The 20,155-nt window shown below is 39.0% G+C and overlaps 1 protein-coding gene across 4 annotated transcripts in view; it reads right to left on the bottom strand.

Annotated features, from left to right (window-relative positions):
- Positions 1–6,327, bottom strand: part of ZNF800 (zinc finger protein 800) — a 43,752-nt gene extending 37,425 nt beyond the window's left edge. For 3 of the 4 annotated variants that reach the window (XM_074315644.2, XM_019749050.3, XM_019749051.3), the window contains exons 1-3: positions 6,187–6,327; positions 5,593–5,711; positions 579–674 (exon numbers count right to left, since the gene is read on the bottom strand). In XM_074315644.2, coding sequence (XP_074171745.1) covers positions 579–674; positions 5,593–5,653 — 157 coding nt within the window. In that variant the 5' untranslated portion in view covers positions 5,654–5,711; positions 6,187–6,327. Of the gene's footprint in view, positions 1–578; positions 675–5,592; positions 5,712–5,903; positions 5,923–6,186 lie in introns of those variants that run through there. The other variant, XM_088799937.1, reaches the window with a different exon arrangement.
- Between the last annotated feature and the right edge of the window lie 13,828 nt (positions 6,328–20,155).

Here is a 20,155-nt window from a genome sequence, read left to right as displayed (position 1 = left end):
TACACTTATATATATAATTATTATAAAACCTAATAGAAAAACTAAATAAATTTATCTGCAGATATCAGGGCTGGAATAAGTTTTTTCTATCTTGTACTCTATTAAAGATATTTAAATTCCAGAAACTCCAGGGTTAGGCAGAAGGTGAGTCACAGAGATGATAAAGTAATTAATCTAGAACAAGTGACATCTCCAACATTCTGAGTAAATAATCTACTACGCCAAAGCTTATAAAGACCCAGTATAATTTACTAATGCCCTCTGAGAGTTTATAAAGCATGTCAAAAAATAACAATGAATCTTTAATAGGAAGAGGCACTTTATCAACAAATATACCACATGTTACTTTAACCATATTAAGTTTATTTTTAAATTAATGTATAATATATAGTACTGAAAAAGAATTTTTAGATCAAGTTAATATTTATTCATCCACTTTTTAAAAAATATGACATTAAAAATATTCTATTAAAAAATCAACGTACACATTTTAATTTTCAAAAATTATTTCTAAGGATTTCTAGATAGTTTTTAACTACTATGTGAAGATTGAAAAATACATCCTAAAACATTCATACCTGATCGAAAGCATTCAATTATTTGCTGAATACCAGATTTGGATGTCTGTAGTGGTTGCTGTAACAAAGGAGCATCTCCGGGTTCCAGGATATAAACTACATGAAAGACAAATACCCACCCCAATCCCCACAAAAAAGGGTTATTTAAATCATTTACTCTTGAAGAAAAATAATGGCTTGCTACAATCATGTAAATGACAAGTACACTTGTATATGTTTCACCATCATCGTTGTAAAGCAAAATGAAATAATGGGAAAAGAAATAACTAAAATCATTCTCAATTCAAGGCTAAAATACGGCTACTTAAGACTAGAAAATAGGTTTAAAGACAAAGATCTTCCTATTCTGGTATTATTTAGTACATACTACGTGTCATGTTTGCCTTTGTATTCCGCTTGAAGAGAAACCTCTATATTTAACCAAAACTCAAGGGCAATGATGGCATAGCCGTACCTCATAAACCATTCCAAAACCCTCTGGACAATCTACTACAGCTCTCTGGGCAATCATAAGGGAACTCAAAAACCACTGCCTAAAGGAAGAACTGGTGGAGTGCACAATGACAGATGTACAAGAATGTTCACTGCAGCACTCTGCAGCACTGTAAATAATTGAGAAAAATTTCAAACTTAAAAGTCTCTCAAAAGGAGCCAGACTAAATGAGCTATGAAATATCCATACAATGGAATCTCTGATGGCTGTTAGAAAGCATGAGTTAGATCTACATGTACTGACAACAAAAGACGTCAATAATAGATTAAGAATATGATCTTTTATATTAATATAAATTAATATATTTCAGTAGATACAGACAGGCATAAATTTAACGTATATTTGTGTATATGTATAAATGCTAATATAAACACAAAAAGTCTGGTGGGATAACAAAACTTAACAAAGGTTCTGTCAGGGTGGATTTACAAGGGTGATTTTCACTTTCTGCCTCCCTTACACTTCACTAGTACTTCAGAGCCTTGGTTTTTAGAAGCGTGCATTTGAGAAAGAACGTATTTTCATAAGTAAAAATATTTCTTTTTTAAAAATGAAAATTTTCATTTTCCTATACAGAGGTCTAGATCATCCCTGCTTTCCAAAATTATCAGATTAGCAGAACAAATATGCAATCAATTAGATAATGGTGATATGAAACAAGGTAAGTGAAAGGAAAACTGAGTTTTCCATCAGATATCAAATAGAGATGGCTATGGTGGAGAAAACCGGCCACTTTAATTACCTCTTGTTTCAATAGACTATAACGTTCTTCTCGACTATTACCATCTTAACCCAGGATCACCTGCTCAGTGTGGGGAGATAAGGAAGCTTACTTCAGTAATGTGTGCGGCTACTGCTTCACAGCCTGGGCTTGGATAGCACTGAGCTTTCTGATAAAGGTTTGGCTAAAGCCTGTGCTATGTATATAGACACAGCCTTAGATTCTTTAAGGCTTCAAGACTTGTGCTCAGTATACACAAATAAGAGGAACTATGTTTCAGGACCACGTCACTTCATTAAGCAAAATTCACCTAATTTTAAGAGATACTTTAGAGGTATTTTAAATAAATTCAGAACATACACACAAACACAACTCATTCTGATAACATCTGACATTGGTACTAACTGCAGTGATTACGATTCCAGACCTGGACTGACTGCGCTGAAATTCCTTTTCTGCCAACTAGGGCAAATTAAAATCTCTGATGTCTCTTTTCTCTAAAATAGGGATAACAAAAATACCTAAATCACAGGACTGTGTGAGGATTAAATTAGCTAATGCAGGTTAACTGGTTAAAACAGAGCCCAGAACATAGTAAGTGCTCAATAAATGTTCTATCGCCATCACCATCACCACCATCACCATCTCCATCACCGTCATGTACAAATCAATTGCTTTCCTGACACTAAAAACTGAAATCTTTTCCAAAATCTAAGAGAAGTAATAAAATTCAACCCCTTATAGAAACAATAGCAAAAGTTTGTAAATAGATTGGTTACACCATTTATTCGGATTAAATGAATTTCTTTCCAGTATTTGTACATTAAAACTGGTAACTGTTTAAAAAATATAACTACAACAAAAAAGGATGGAAATTGTACAACTGTAAAAAACTAAAAGCTTCAAGGTTTGGCCCTGTAAGTGGCAAGAATTCTAGAAAGGGAGAATGCAAAAACAGTAATGATTAAGGGAGGGAATAAAGGAAAACAATGGAAACTTAGAGCCCCCTTCCTCATTTAGGTCCATTCTCCAGAAAAGTTTCTGTAATACACCAAATTTTACTTCCACATGACATCTGATTTTAAAGCAAGCGCTAAATTTTGTTACCCATCACTGCTACCACCAGAACACATGTACCTCCTGAGATACCATTCAAAATAACCCCAGGTTTAGTTACGCATGGACACAGCCACTTGGTAGACACGTCTGTGTAGTTCCCATTTAAGAAACTGTTTTTCCTTCATTTGAAAACATACATTAAAAAACATTATGTATTAATATTTTATAAAGTTTCTTCTGACATATCACTTCCAACAGGTTACATGGCCATTTAGGGGGAAAACAAAAAAAAACAGCATCTCCCTCCAACCAAAAAAACCCAAACCCTCAGAATTTTAACGTTTCTTTTAACACAATTCCAGAATAAAACACAAACACAAAACAAGTTAACACAATTCCAGAATAAAATATTTATTTTTGTAAGAGTGCCTCCTACCTTTCAAAAAGCCCCTTAAAAGATCCTTTTACTTACGATGTCTGGGGTTTGCTTACATATAGAGGGTGGGGAGGAGAGTAATCATGGGGAGGGGAGAATAGAGATAAAAAGAGACTGCCCATGTATTGATAACTGACGGGAGTTGTAGGTTCCTTTATACCATTCTCTCTACTGTAGAATGTTTGAAAACTTCTATAATAAAAAACATTCTGAAAACATAACTAAGAAAATACTTCACATACACTGGCACAAACTGACCCATCCTATCAAGGCCTCCTCAGGGAAACACTGCTCTCAGCCAAGGAACTCACCCACTATTCATACTGCAAACCAGGACAGACCTCTCAGAAGAACCCATTCAAAGAATTTCTCAAACATCTGATCATTTTCTTCTATTGTAATATATTCCTCTCAGTACTGAAACCATCCTCACTCAGCACCTACCTTCCTCTGAAATAATGACAATTAACTACCCTGTAAGTTACAAACTTCTACCTTTCCACTGAACTAAATGCTCAAAAAGTATTCAATTATAGCTAAGAAAGCAAAGAAACAATAACTACTTTTGACCTGATAGTCTGAAAAATAAACTGCATGGAAAGTTTATGGTAAAATAAAGTTGAAATGTTTTAATTATTGCAACTTATCTGATTTCTTGTTAAGGGGAGAGAAAAAAGAATCAAGAAAGTTCCAATGCATATTAAAAAGTTCAACTCTAGAAAACGTCTGTAAAAAGACAATAAAGTCTCTACATAATACACTAAAAAAGGTATGGTCACAAGTTATTTATGTCTATCTCTTTCCACTCAAAAGTTCTATGAGGGAATGACCTTCCCTGTTTTGTTCACCACTTATATCCCAATTGCCTTGGACAGTGCCTAGCACCAAACAGGTGCTCAATAACAATTTGTCAAAGAAATGAATAAACTTCTTCCTAAATGAGATTTCATTAATTAATTCAACCAAAATAACCTGAAGTGTTTTCAGAAATAAACTGAAATAAAAAGCCAGTGGAACACAGGTATGAAAGGCCTTCACAGCCTTCTATTTCAAAACTAGCAAATTCCATTCAACATGTGGTGAGACAAGTGCGTTTATCTTCACTTCAAATATACAAAATATGCAGTGTGAAAGCGTGCTGAAAGTCAGATAGGTACAGGGACAGTTGAACAGAAACTGGCTCCCATCCCGGAACTACCTGTTTTATAAGCACAGGTGAATTACTGATTTTTCAGCAAATCAGTGGGGATAGGGTCATAGTACAAATTTTATTCTCATGTGTACCAAAGTTTTCTGAAAATGGAAGTTCTTCCCCTTTACCATTGCCAATTTTTCCCATTAAGGAAAAGAATCCTTAAAATGAACTCTATGATAAAACTGAGTACATTAGTATACTACTAACTGCAGTTAAAAATACTCCAACAAAAGTGCTAATAACTTTTAGGTCAAAAATAATGGTAACAGCTGCCTTTAACGAGAGCAGCCTTTATTCGGTTTAGTGGTAGTATGTTCAGTAACTCCCTTTTAAGTTGTTCCTCTGTTTGTGACAACGCACCTCAAACCTCTAAGTAGAAAAACTATCAATGGTTTGTGTATCACATTCATCAAATGAAAGTTTTCTAATAGTCTTCATGAGACTCCAAAGAGCAACATTTTCATTTCATAAATTCTACTTTTAAAAGTTCCACTGCATAAATTTGCTGAAAATACTTATGTATTCTACCTAAATAATCAGATGTTCTTTATGTTGAAATACAGTATGTTCTGGCCAAGAAATTTTTTTAAAGGTTGCACTTGGCAAAACCTGATTCTCCCAATAAGCTGAGTTCCACGAACTTTTTTCAGTCCAAACTACACTCATTTTAGGCTTTAAAGTGTTATCCTCTGATAAAAACACCAAACAGACTTTTAAGTTTTTCAAGTTTAAATGAAACAACTTTCACGAAGCTAAATGCTAGCATTCTACTATTTTTTTCCTTTCTCTTCAGTTTTAAATACTTACAGAACATGGGGGGATACTACCAACAGCAGACTGCCTTTAAAGAGAAGAGAGTAGGTGATAGATCTTGTGGAAAAGATTTAAGGTGACACCTGTACTTTTTCTAAGGGATCAGGCAGGGGAGACCTCTTATTTGTACAAGCGATGTAGCTTTATAACCGGTTTGATGCTGGGAAAATTATAGCCTGCTTACTTAAGACTGATTTCTTGGGCAGGAGTAAAAGAAAACTACGGCAGAAGCAAACTGAAGGTGGAGTGGTTCTGACGGGAGGGCAAAGTAACTGGAGAAGGAAGGGGTACGCGTACCTGGCTCACAGCATCCGTGATGATGGTGGTCAGTCTGACAGTATTTGTCCCTCAAAGGCATTTTCAGTGGGCGCGACCTACTTTCCTTTTACTGTAAGAAGCTCTTCATTGCGGCTTGGCTGTTGAAAGAAGCACAAACCCGTCACTCACCCTGAACTTCCTGGGGAGGCTCTGGGTTCATTTTCCAGCTCTGTCCCCTCCACCCGCCCTCCGCTGTCCCTCCACCGACCCGCACCTTCTTCTGGAACAGAAAAAACAAACACGCACTAAGCTCCTCCAACCCCAACTCGCGCACAGGTTCATCGCCCTACCCGGAAACGCAGTCGCGGCGCACAGCGCACGACGACGGCCTGGCCGGCTGGGCGGTCGGCGGCGGCCTCGCCGTCCCGGGCGGGCGCGCGCGGAGACGGAGGCGCGGAGCGCGGCGGGCACGGCCGGCGCGGGGGCACGCGGGGCGGCCGGGTGGGGGCGAGGTGCCCAGAGCGACCGCGATGCCTCTCCCGGCGACCGGCCCACGCCCCCCCCCGCTACGCACGTGCGTTGGGGTCTCCCCGGCGGAGCCCCTGTCCCCACAACCAAGTGCGCCCAACTTACTTAACTCCTAGGGCGGGCCGGCGGGCAGGCGGAAGGAAGGAAGGCCGGGCGGCCGCAGGGACAGCCTGGCGTGGGAGGCGGCTTCGGGCCCCACCTGGCGCGGCCTCCGCGGACCACGCGAAGGGAACTGGGGTTCCGGCCCGACGCGCTCCCAAAGAGTCCCCGCCGACGCTGACGCGGAAGCGCCACAGCTCACCACGTCCCTCCGCGACCCGAGGCGACGGCTGCGGCGGCTCACGGCGTCCCTCTGCGCTGTGGAGCCGGCGAGCGGGCGGCGCGCGGGTGCGGGCAGTTGACAGGAGGAACCGCCCCGCAGCAGCCGCCGCCGCCACCGAAGAAGCCGGAACCGGAGCGGGCTGGACCAGAGGTGCCCCTCACCCGGGCAACGGCTGCCGCCGAAGCCCGGCTCCCCCCAGCGCCGCTCCACCTGCAACGGTCCCTCAGGCTTTTGGAGAGGGGCGAAGAAGAACGGGGGTCTCCCCCCTCCTTGGGCCTTTTTTGGTAGTAGTTGTTGTTTCAGGAAACTTTATTAAGTCAGTCCCTCTCTTTCTCTGTCTCCCCCTCCCAGAAGAGCCTGCGCTACCGCCGCGGAGCGGGTAGGAAGGGGGAAGCAGAGACTCTCCGGCAGCGACAGCGAGCGACTGACTGACCCCGGACGGAGATGGGGCGAGGGCAGGAAGTGACAAGCTCTCGGAGTGGGTGGGGGGAGTGTGGCCGGCACGCCCGGGAGCGCCGCGCGCATGCGCCCGGCCCGGCGCCCCTGCCAGTGGGGAGGCGACCAGCGGCGGCCCGGCAGGGGGAGGGCGCGGTGGCGGGTGGTGCCGGGGCCGCGGCCGGGCTGTCGAGCAGGCCACTCGCCCGCGCGTCCTCCCGCCGGCAGATGGAGAGCCGAAGCCCTGCGCCGCGCGCGCCGAGAGCAGTGAGGCCCCAGCGCGGCTTTCGCGCCCTGGAGACGGGCTCCTCCGCCACCAAACTGTTGCTATCGCTTTTTTCTTTTCAATGGGACTGAAACAGGGAACGTTGGTAAAGAACTGTTGGGAGAGGCTTGGAGAACGTGTAAGCCGTGAGAGGTGCTGATTTCCGAAAAGGTGGTGGGCGCACTTACAAATGGTAAACGACCTTGTTTTTTGTTTTTTTTTCACCCAACAATTTCCGTAGTGTGCCTCAGACCTTAGGGGTTTTTTTATCAGGTCCGTGGGAGGAAAACAATCTAGCGGTGGTATTGATTCCAGCAGCGCTTCGCTTTGGAACCCGAAAGTGAAGTTAGGTCACGTGGGCAGTACGCACTTTCCATCCCTCTTCTGCGCCTGCATCCTGCTTGGAAAATCCCCGAAGATGGAAGATCGCTGTCGTCTGTCAAATTCAGCAAACCCATGTTCCACTTTTTGAAGACGGGAGAGCCACCTCCTCCACCATCAGCCCAACTCCTAGAACGGAAATCTTCAAGAAGCACATATGTGCCGGGAGATTTGAAGGGAGAAAAAGCCCATCCGCTTTGTTTATACCCCACCACCAAGCTCCACTGAAAACTTTGGAAGTTGTCTAAGTTGCCAGTTTTGGGGGTCCTGAAAAAGCAAAGTTTAGTTAGGTAGGCTCACTGTGCGTTTTGGAAGAGGAAATGAATGACTAAAATCCATTTTCAGAATCCAAAGGAAAGTTTTTAGTAGGCCTAGTAATTAATAAATTTGTTATTGTAAAATATTGAATGAAGCCTTTGCATAGATCTTAGGGGAGTGTAGCAGCCTGATTGTGGGGGTAACAAGAAAAGGATAGAAAAATTACGAACTTTTAAAAATTTCCACATAATACACACCAGTCATTTAGTATTATGATCAGGTTTTTTCTGTCCCATTGTCAAGAGCATCACACAACATCAAACTAAAACGTAAGGAAACACCACAATTTATAAATCAAGATAAATGATGATACATCCATATGAAGATGTCTGCTATGCAGCCAAAATGTATAACATTTTGTATAACATTCAATTGTATGCAAGATGCTTAAGCAAAAAAAACAATGTTTAATGTTATACCTTAGTGGAATTATAGGTGATTTTTATTTAACAAGATCTATAGTAAAATTTGAGGTGAAATATTTTCTTCATTTTTGGAGGCTCTTTTCCTAACTTTTGTTTAATACGCCTATTTATCACAGGTTTTAAAATGAATGTACAATTTTATGTTTCCGTAAACCTGAAAGGGTATTGCTTCAGATATGTGAGTTATAAATGTTTGCTGACCAGATGTGAGTACAAAAGTTTAGTTTTCTCAGTAAATGCAGTGTTATTTATACTTTCAAAGTGGTCCTAACTAGAGGGTCCTCAAAATTGCTTGCTATTCAAATAAGTTTTAGACAATCTGAAAAATTAGAGACAAGATTGAAATGTGCTTAATGGGTAAAACAAATATTGAACACTGAACCACAGAATTTTAAAGATGAAAGGAAACCATGGAAATTATCTGGTGAGCCTTACTTTATAGATGACGAAACTGAAACCCAGAGAAGTTAAGTGATTTGCCAAAGGTCACACAGTAACAGAACCCTGTCTAGGACCTAGATTATTCCCTTCTAGAACATACCAATATTAGTATCTGACATATATTGAATAATTAATATGTTTTAAGCTCAAATGTTAACTCATTCTTATCAACAGTTCAATAAGATTTTGTTATTCTACAGGTGGGGAGTCTGAGGCAAAGATAACTCATCAAAGTTACAGCTGATAACAACTGAGTCAGCATTTGAATCCAAGTAGTATGGCTTTGGAACTCACAACCTTGTCATTATGCTATATTGCCTTTGCAGTGTTTTCTACACTATACCATCCAGAGCTGTTTTCAATCATATTGCAAGTGAAAGAGGAGCCAGTAGATCCTGTTAGTTGTGAAAGGTATTAAAATGCTATGTACAAGTTCATGAAGTGGAGATGGAGTTGCTAAAATCCCAAGAATTTAATTGGAATTTCACAGGGCTCTAGAGTTTAGAGAGACTTGGAACACCATCTAGAATATCCCCGCTATCTCTGAAGACACTGGGTACAAAACTTCCCAGAAAAAAATGATCTGTCTTCCCTTCCATTTTTGACTGCAGCAATATAGATGACTTATCATAACAGCTTTAAGAGACTTTTTTTTTTTCCTTTCTTCCGTCTCCCCACCCCACTCCGGATCAAGCCGTTGTTTCTCAGTCTAGTTGTGTAGGACACAGCTCCCTGGCCCATGCTGGTATTATGAGACTTACGCTCCCCCCACCCACCCCAGGCTGAGGCAGTCGGTCCTCGGTCATTGGTCGGCTGCTCACGACAACTCACGGCACCTCTCACAGGCTGCCGGCCGCTCACACACCACCGGCTCACACACCACCAGCCGCTCATGGCAGCACACAGTAGCCCACAGCAGCCCAGCTCCAGGGAGAGCTGTTATTCATAGTCTTAGCTGTAGAGGGCGCAGCTCATTGGCCCATGAGGGAATCGAACTTGTGACCTTGGCATTAGGAGCACGGAGTTCCAACCACCTGAGTCACCCGGCCAGCCCTAAGGGACTTTTTTGAGCCTTATAGTCTGAAACTACATCCTAATAATGAACCTAAGACCCTTGTACAGTTAAAAACCGTGTTACAGTTTATAACCGTATTATATTGTATTATACCTGGGTCTATAATATAATACTGGGTCTTAATTTTTGCTCCAAAAGACGCATTAGAGTTGATGGTCCAGCTAGGTCTTATTTTCGGGGAAACACGGAATTATTCTCTCATCTTCAAGGCAGAACACACACATTGCTGCATAACAAACCACCCTAGAATTAGTTCCTTAAAGCCTTTGATGTGCTCTCAAGTCTATAGATCAGTGATTTGGACTGGCCTTGCCAGGTATCATGCATGTAGCTGCCACAATCATCTGGCAGTTTGACTGGGAGCACTCATGACTGGCAGTTGGTGTTGACCTTGGCACTGGAACCTCTCTCCTTGTAACCTTGTCCACAAGGTAAGCATGGGCTTCTCTATATGGGGGCAGCATGCCAAGTGGGTACAAAATGGAAGCTGCTTTTGAAGCAGACCTTTTGAAGCAGAACTTACATGAATGACATCACGTCCACCACGTTCTATTAGTCAAAGTTAAGCAAAAGGCCAGCACAGGTTCAAGAATTGGGGAAATAGATTCCCTTTTTTGATGGGAGGAGGAGCAACGTGACATTTCAAAGGGATACGCATATAAGAATGGGAGAATTACTGTGATGATCTTTGCATACAGTTTATTACAATATATAATTCAAGAACGATACTAGCTAATTAAAGCTGCTGACTTCTTGAATGCTTGATGATGCCTTTGAGAACAGCAAGACAAGGAAACGCTAGTCCAACCTATTCTTTAAACTGACTAATTGGATCAATTTGATGGCCTTGTGTAGATAAACTTTTGTGATTCCTTAACTTTTATCCCTAGACTTCTTTCTCATTTTATTGCTTTCGTTAAGATTTCCCATCTGCTCTAAACAGATCCCACTAAAACAGCATAAAAACCTAACATCAAGTAGAAGCAATTATCGTTCCCATAGGACCTATACACTCTGGTCCAGATTTTGCTACCTTTGATTATAACATGGCATTGTACAACACAAATAAATTCATGACTGTACAAATCAAATTACAGGCCACAATAAAGGCTGGGAGGTTAGAAAAGGTCATGGAAAACTGATTTAGAAGGACAAATACTAAACTGTTGATCTATTTTCAACTATGTGGAACTTAACACCTGATGTTGTGCAAGCAACATAATATGAAAAAAAGATAATGTTTCCCAAAATGCTTGTTTTTAGGAGAGTAGAGAGTAGTTGCACCTGGGTTGGTAACCTGGAGCTAAGTTGCCTCCTAGTACTAAACCCCTGACGTGGACTTGTGCCTTCCATTCCTGGCGCTAAAGGCACACTTCGGCCTTGCTGGCCAGGTGACACTGCATATGCCAGGCTGCCGTGTGGGCACCACGTCATACCTTACAGATCTTCCATTCAAACTCATTTCTAAGATTTAAGTGAATTCCATTTAAAAAATACTTTTTATTTGGTGGAATTTGTAAGTAAATCTGTATTGTAACCTGATAACAATTGCTAATGATAATTTTGTCACTCGTTGAACTCAGACAATGTGCTAAGTGCTTCTTAGTTTTTCACTGAATCCTTACAAAGATTCTGGGTTAGATATTATCCCATTTTACAAATAGAGGGAAAGATACTTACATCTAAGCTAAGATTTAAGTGTAGATCTGTCTGAATGCAGGTCCTGTCCCTCAAGTTACATATATTTTGATTATTCCTAACATTTTATTACCTGCCCCTGGAGCCTCTAAGCTCTGTTTGTAACTGCCCATGAGACAGAGCATCTGAATTTCCCCAGGCATTTCATAATTAGCAGGACCATAACTGGACTTATCTTCTCACCAAATCTGTCCTTCCTCTTCCAAAATCTCATCAACAGTTGTTATCCATTCAGGCTATTAAGGTAGAAGCTTTGGAGTCATAGAGAGGAACATACGCAAAGATGCAAAGTAATACGAGTTATTCGTGTACAAGATTTCTCATCTCACTTATCCCCACCTAACCTATCACCATAAACAATTGGTTATACCTCAGAAAGGCCTAGGATATAGTTTTCTCTCTCCACATGCACCATCAGTCTTCTAGAACAAAACCTCGTCTCTGAACCATTGCAATTACTACTCCCCTGGTCTCCCTACCATCAATCTCCCTCACTCCATTATTCCACACCATCAACAAAATTATAGTCCAAACAAATCTAATATTACTCCCCAATTTAAAATCCCTGTTGACTGCCAATTTTCTACGTGAAAAAGTCAAATCGTAAGAAGAAGCATTAGCACAAAGAGCATGTGCTTTGTAGTCCGATGAATCTAGATGTTAGTCCTGTCTTCATCACCCATGAGTTTTGTGTCTCTAAGCAAGAAGCTCTCTTGAGCCTCAGTTTCCTCTGCTACACGCTACTTTCGGTGTTGTGAGAAGTCAGTTAATGAATAAAGCACCCAGCAGGACCTGGAACACCATACAGGGCATGATGAGAACAAACACTTATAATGATACCTGTCTCTCCCATAACTTTACAACACTATGCTTCAAACACACAATTTCTCACACTTTGCAGAAACCTACAAACAAAACAGTCGTTAAACTGGGTGGGGAGAGAGTATGAGACAGGGAATTTTGGAGAAAGATGATAGAGGTGTTGGTTGTGTGGTTGCATCCATTTGTTAAAGCAACTAATAGGATAGTGGTTACCTTTGAGGGAACGAGAGGGCTGGGAAGTACATTGGGTGGGGGGGTGCCAATTTGGGGGTTGCTGGCCATTTTATGCATCTTGACCTCAACGATCGTTGCATTCTTATTTGCTTTGTAGTAATTCAATAAGCTGATAGTTATGTTTTATGCACTTTTATGAATGCGTATAACATTTCACAATAAAAGTATTTTTTCAAGTAGCTGATTTAGGTTTTAATGCCTCTGAACTACATCCAGCATTAAGTTAGAAAGTACCTTTGTACATGCTATTCCTCATGCACGGAAATATTCTTCCCCTTCACCTGGGAAACTCTTACTCTCCTTCAAGACCTACTTCAGATGTCACTTCTGTGAAACTAGTTCCCACGGACAAATAATTGCTCCATCTTCCTGCACCTGTAGTGCACCATTCTGATTAAATGTCTGACTCTCCCATTAGTCTGAATTCATCAATAAACAAACCGTACCTTATTCCTCTTCGTTTTGCTATCATCTACCTGACACATAATAGGCAAGCATTAAAAGTTACTGGATGGGCTTAGATGAATGAATTTTCATTTCAACTGGGCTAAAGAAGAAATATTTACAACATTCATTCTTTGCAATAAACGTAAGGAAAAGTTTGGTGGGGAAAATCAATTTTAGTAGTTCGGTTTAGTTAGGCCCTTGGCCTCATAGGACATCCATTTTCAGTGTAGAGAACAACCATGTAAGGACAATTAAAGGAAGCACTATTGTATAGAATTAGTAATGCCGTAGAATATATGCTATAGCTGGACACTTGAAACCACTAACCATTCATTATGGAAAACCTTCATTATGATTTTATTTTTGTTTTTATGAGGGGTGGTTTTTTGTTTGGTTGGTTTTCTTTAACTTGTAATTTTAAAATAATTTCAAATTTAAAAATAAATTGCAAGAATACAAATAATTCCAATACTTCTTTACCCAGATTCACCAAATTTTCACATTTTGTCATATTTGCATTCTCTCTCTCTCTCTCTCAAACCATATACATAAATGATTTTTTTGAACCACTGAGAGTAGGTTGCATACATCAAGCCCCTTTCTTCCTAATTACTTCAGTATGTATTTTCTAAAAGCAAGGATATTATTAACCTACATAAGCACAATAGTGTTATCAAATTCAGGAAATTTAACATCTATACATTTTTTTTGTTTAACCTATAGTCTATATTATAATCTCATCAGTTATCCTGATGATGTCTTTTATGAATTTTTCCCTTTTTGCTCCAGAATCACATACTGCATTTACTTGTTATGTCTCTTTACTTTCATTTAACCTGGAACCATTCTTCAACCTTTCTTTGTCTTTCATGACAATGAAATTGATACAGGCCAGTTGTTTTATAGAATGAGTCAATGTTTCGGCGTGATTAGATTGATGTTTTACATTTTTTGAATGGAATAGAACATAAGTGATGTGGTGTCTTTCTCAGGGTATGACATCCAGAGACATGTAATGTCTGACATTAATCTTTTTTTTATTGAGGTATAATTGACATATAACATTATATTAGTTTCAGGTACAAAACATAATATTTCAATATTTGTATATATCGCAAAATGATTACCACAATAAGTCTAGTTAATATCCATCATCATACATAGTTACAAATTTTGTGTGGGGGGGATAATTTTTAAGATCTACTCTCAGCAACTTTCAAATATAAAATACAGTATTATTAACTGTAGTCACCATGCTATACATTATATCCTCGGGATTTACTTATTTTACAACTGCAAGTTTGTATCTTTCGATACTATTCACCCACTTCACCCAGCCTCCCACCTTCCACTTCTGGCAACCACCAATATGCTCTCTGTATCTATGAGGTTTTATTTGGTATTTGTTTTTGTTTTTGTTTTTTTAAGATTTCACATATAAGATCATATGGTATTTATCTTTCTCTCTTTGACTTAGTATAATACCCTCAAGGTATTATGTTGTGGCAAATGGCAAGATTTCCTTCTTCTTATGGCTAAATAATAACCCACTGTGTGTGTCTGTGTGTGTGTGTGTGTGTGTGTGTGTGTATGTGTGTGTACACACATACATACATACACACTGGTTTAAGGGGTTAGTTTCTCCAATGAATAGTTACCTTTTTTCTTTTTGTTATGAATAAGTAACTTGTAAGAAGATAACAATGGTTTTATTATAGACTCCTTTTAACTACTGTTCTTAATAATCCTACTTAGGTTTTAGAAATTATCAAGGCAAGAGTAAAAGTTAATTGACTAGAATATAATTAGTAACTATGATTAATTATGTAACTGGAAACTGTATTTTGGTTTGCTCTTATAAGATATGAAGTTAGAAAAAGAAGTTTGTAATTACCCTGGGTGCTAATTTATTATCAGTAAATCCATTCAACCAACATTTACTGAGTATCTGTTATATTCCAAACATCACGCCAAATAGAATGCACAGATGAGTAAGACAAGATTTCTTTCTATTAGTCAACAAAAATTTCCTTAGTGCCTATGCACTAAGTCATAGGAATACATCCATAAATAATTTAGGAAATTCTACCCTCCTAGAGTTTCTAGTCTAATTGTTGAAGAGATTCTAATCTAATAATGGTGGCATGTAAAAAAGTGTATTATTTCATGATAATTACATAAGCCAGGAACAAGAAAGATAACTGAAACCATGGATTTATACGGTCTTACACACAACAACAGCAGTGGGGTGGGGGGCGAGGATGTTTGCAGCATTCGTTTTTCAACTCACTTGAATAAGAGAAGAGATATAATAGATGATGAACAATAATGTGTTGTTTTTTCCAAATAAACATTATGTTACTAAGACCTATTTCTTTCTTTTTTTTTTTTTAATTTTTTATTGGGGAACAGCATGTTTTTCCAGGACCCACCAGCTCCATGTCATGTCGTTGTTCTCAATCTAGCTAGCTGTGGAGGGCGCAGCTCACTGCTCCATGTGGAAATAGAACCAGCGCTGCACTCTAACCACTGACCAAACCGGCCACCCCCCAAGACCTATTTCTTCAGGATAACTAACTAATAGATTATCTACTGTTATATATTAGCAGGCTAATTCATCGTGAGCTATAACTTGTAAATGCTACATGATTCAATTTGAACAGGTAGTCATTACATGTGATAATCATATCATCAAAAGGCATTCTGAGTTTTTCATTCATTTTCCCAACTGCTTCTCCTTAACAGCCAAGAAGGTTTGCAAGACTGAGAACAAAACTACAGTTCAAGACTGTGGAACAAAATGAAGTTAGTTCTTTTATGTAACTCTAACTTCATTAGCATCTTGAGCTAAAATACCAAATTGGAAACCTTCTCTGGAAAAGTGAGATGATGACTCATCTCCAATGACAAAGTACAGAAGAAATGTACACCTTTGGTTTTGTCTAATGAAAACTGAGTCGAAATTTTAAAATCAATCCATGGGCCTCAGGTCTTAATTCTAGTTGATCACATAGATTACAACACACCAGACTATAACCTACAAAAACAAATACTATATGAATGGAACATTTTAAGCAAATGTCTGGTGTTTGCACTTATTATATTTATCTGAGATTTTAAATAAGTTCTAAAATAATTTTTACAAAATGATCACATTTTTAGACTTAAGTTGACATCAATTTTTCCCATTCAAACTTTCTAATTTTTTCAAATAAAAGTTGTATTTCTTGAATCTGAGAAATCTCTAGAATTAGAGTTTCTGAAGGTAGAAGGTATTTTATATAAAGTCAGGAAGCTTGGTGGGTGTTTCATCAGATATTGACAGTCAGCAGACACCATGTTTAAAAAGCAATTTCAGACTTGTAAGTGTTCTTATAATAAGGAAAGAGTTAGATTTGGTGAAAATTTTGAAAAAGCATCAGGAAATTACTCTCTCTACTCAGCAGAATAGTTTTTAGTTAGGAGAAGGCCCCACAATATCCAGAGCATCAAGATTCTTGGCAAGACCTGTTTTGCTAGGCAGTACTAAATCATCTAGTGACACCTACATGCCAGAGTTAATATCACTGATTTCTTTTTTTTATTAAATTTATTGGGGTGACAATGGTTAATAAAATTACATAGGTTTCAGGTATACAATTCTGTATTACATCATCTATATATCATATTGTGGGCTCACCACTGAGAGTCAGATCTCCTTCCATCACCATATATTGGATCCCCTTGACCGTCTTCTATCCTCCCGCCACCACCTTACCCTCTGGTAACCACTAAACTGTTGTCTGTGTCTATGAGGTTTGGGTTCAGTGCCATAGTATGACTCTTTCTTCTTAATACTTTGTGGGGAGTACCTAACTCTAGTGTCACTCTCTTTTCTAAAATAAATGGCTTGGTAAAAAAGTGAGTCAAAGTTCCGTGGGTTTCTAATCATCTTACTGCTAGAAGTGACAGTATGCCAACACTGTCAGGAATGGCAGTTTCATTTATGGGAACAAAGCTACTTTACATTTCTCAGAATTTTTTTTTTAAAAAGAACAAGTGCTATAGGATATTCAAAAATTCCCCCATTGATGTTAGTTCTCTTTTCTTAATTACTAGTGAAACTGAGAACTATAATACAGTAAGGTGAGAGAGGATCTAATTGAAACCTCTTGTTTTTAAATTCTTGTCTCTCTAGTGTTTGGAAGCTCATTTTAAATACACCATCCAGCCAAATGAATGAAGATCAAAATCATGAACAAGTCAACTAGATTAATAAAATGGATGTCTAAAGATTGTTCAACCTAAGTGCTATATTTTATTTGGAAAACATCTGAGACATTTGCATCTCATCTAAGTGTCCCTTCAGATTTGACTTAAAGAAAACAAAGAACTCATGTCTTCTGGAAATTAAAAAGGAGTCTCCAGAAATATTTTATAGTCTACGTGTTCATCCCTATGTCATCCCTGTGTTAAAAAGAGGGGGAAATTCCAAGAAAAAATATTAATATAAAGAGAATTGGCAAGAGAAAAAGGAAAGTTAACTAAGATTCGTTGAATCACTATTCTGAACCAGACACCAGGCTAGGCCCCTTACATTTATTATCTCACTTATAAGCAAGGCAAAAACATTAAACATTAAACAGTTTTGTATTAACCTTCATATGTTCTCTGAGCATGGAGATCAAAGTAGATACACACTCTCTCCCATTGTTTTTTATGTGACCTAGGAAAGAATCATTTTCCCCCAATCTAAAATGCTCTAACTCTGATAATTGTGAGAGAGACAAAAAGGTTCTTGCAGATTCATAGGAATGGTCCCTATACTCCCAAGAAAACATATCTGGGACACTCCTGGCTACCTACAAACCCAGTATTTGTCAGGAGCATAGTTGTTGCACATAAACTACCTAAAATACTGCGTTCTGTCTGGACACTACACTTTAAAAGAGATAGAAACAAACAGAGGCACATTTGCTGGGAGAGGGACCAGGAAAGAGAAGAGACTTGGAATCATGTCTTACATGGAGTGTTCATACAAAGTGGGGACATTTGGCCTAGCCGGGAAGACATCAAATACACATGAGGGTGTTGGACAGAAGAGGAAGTATATGTGTTCTATAGACCCATCCTTGCTGGGTGTAAGAAGCACAGGAAGGCCAATTTCAATGCAATAGAATAAGAATTTTCTAACCACACTGTCCTAAAACGGAATGGATTGCCCCGGAGTTGCTAAGTTCCCCCTTTGGTTGGGTCCTTGGCAGAAATATTGTAAAAGGGGATTCAAACGATAGATGGAAGTTTGAATTTTAAAAAGAGGACTGTGAAGTTATTTCCAACCTTGACATCATGCAAAAATGACTGGTAATTGAACCAAACGTCCATACCTCTGAACTCTATATATAGTAGGAAATACAGTAACTCGGAACAAACTTTTCTCACATGAGCCAAGCACTAGCAAATCAGACTTTTCTTGCCCCTCCTAATTCAAAGTTAGAATTTTACTCACTAGTTTCTTTTCTTTTTTCTCTCTTTTTTTTAACAGTACAGAGGTTTTGGTTGTTTTTTTGTTTGTTTGTTTTTGTGTGTGTTTTTTTGACATTTATCATGCCATGAATTCATAAGAAATGGGTTCAGGGGTTTAAAATGACAATTCATTAAAAGAACACAATAACTTGAATAACTGAAAATCGTTTATGAAAATTATTTAGCTGACTTTTTGCAGTTTTCAGATAGGTAGTAGTCGAGATAAGCGGTTGAAAACTTTCGGTTAGTATGCCTAGTTCTTACAGACCACCATAGTTTGATGTGCTGCAAAATTAATTTTACAGTTGAGCTGGGAGTTTGGTAGTAGGATTAGGTTAGGAGCTAGAAGAAACTTTCAGGATCAAGTTATATGATTTAGTGACTAACATTACCAAGAATAATATAGTGAAAATTCCGAAGGCAGAGTCGGTGAAGACTTAAGTTCCTACCGCATTATGAGGAGCTAAATTCCTATATTCTTGCAGGCCTATTCAGAATTTTCTGTAGATAAAACTACTCCTGGCTTCATAATCATAGATGATTAAACCAGCCATCATTTCATGAGTCACACGCAACTCTTCATTCCATGAGTCTGGCCCAGAGGTGGCACGCAATGAACATTTTTGAATGAATGAATGAACAAATGGGCAGAAGTGGAAGTAAACTCAGAAGTGGCACAACAAGGACAAAAGAGAAAGTGATTCACTCATTAACTTGATTCAGTAATATTTGCTGATCCCTGGAAATAGATCAGATACTGTGTGTCAGACATGTTCTAAGATACACAGATATAAGCAAAACCAGACATGATCATACTACCCCTTAAGGAGTTTACAGTCTAATTGAAAAGACAGCTATTAATCCAAAAATCACCCATTAAAATGCAAAAGTGATAAGCATAATATGATAGAAGGTATGTAAGAGCTATGGTGCTACGAGAGGGTATAATAGAGGGATTGAACCTTGTTGGGGGGGGGGGGAGGTCAGGAAAGCCTTGCTAAAGAAGTGACAAAGAATTACCCAGATGAAGTAAGGTTGAAAAAGTGTTCCAGGTACAGGATCTGAAAAGTGCAAAGTCCATACAGAAGAATGAGGGCTAGTGTGACTTTGCACGGGGGACAAGATGTGAAATGAGGTAGGAATGACTTTTCTGGGCCATTCATAGAGGTCCTTTAACTTAAGAGCAAAGTAAAAGCATCAGAGTGGGTAGCAAGATTACAGATTTCATCACTACACTCATATGAGGACACAAAACATGGTGTCATTGTTATATGTGTGTGTACAATGCGTGTGTGTACATGTTTTTAAATTGAGATAACACTGGTATTATATAACTGATATAATAAATTCACTCTGTTAGAATGAACAATTCAGTGGGTTTTAGTCTATTTATAGAGCTGTGTAACTATCACCACTGTATAATTTCAGAACCTCTTCACCATCCCCAAAAGAAATCCCGTACCCCTTAGCAGTAACTCTTTATTCCCCTCTCCTCCCAGTCTCTGGACACCACTAATCTACTTTCTATTTCTATGGATTTGACTATTCTGGATGCTTCATGTGAATGAAATCGTATGCTACCATGTTTCCCCCAAAATAAGACCTAGCCAGACAATCAGCTCTAATGCGTCTTTTAGAGCCAAAATTAATATACGACCCGGTCTTATTTTACTCTAAGACCCAGTATAATATAATATAATACTGGG

This window comes from Rhinolophus sinicus, chromosome 8 (assembly GCF_057876585.1).
Source record: "Rhinolophus sinicus isolate RSI-liver-muscle chromosome 8, RSI-T2T, whole genome shotgun sequence".
Classification (NCBI taxonomy): domain Eukaryota; kingdom Metazoa; phylum Chordata; class Mammalia; order Chiroptera; family Rhinolophidae; genus Rhinolophus; species Rhinolophus sinicus.
This window is presented reverse-complemented; position numbering and strand designations above follow the sequence as displayed.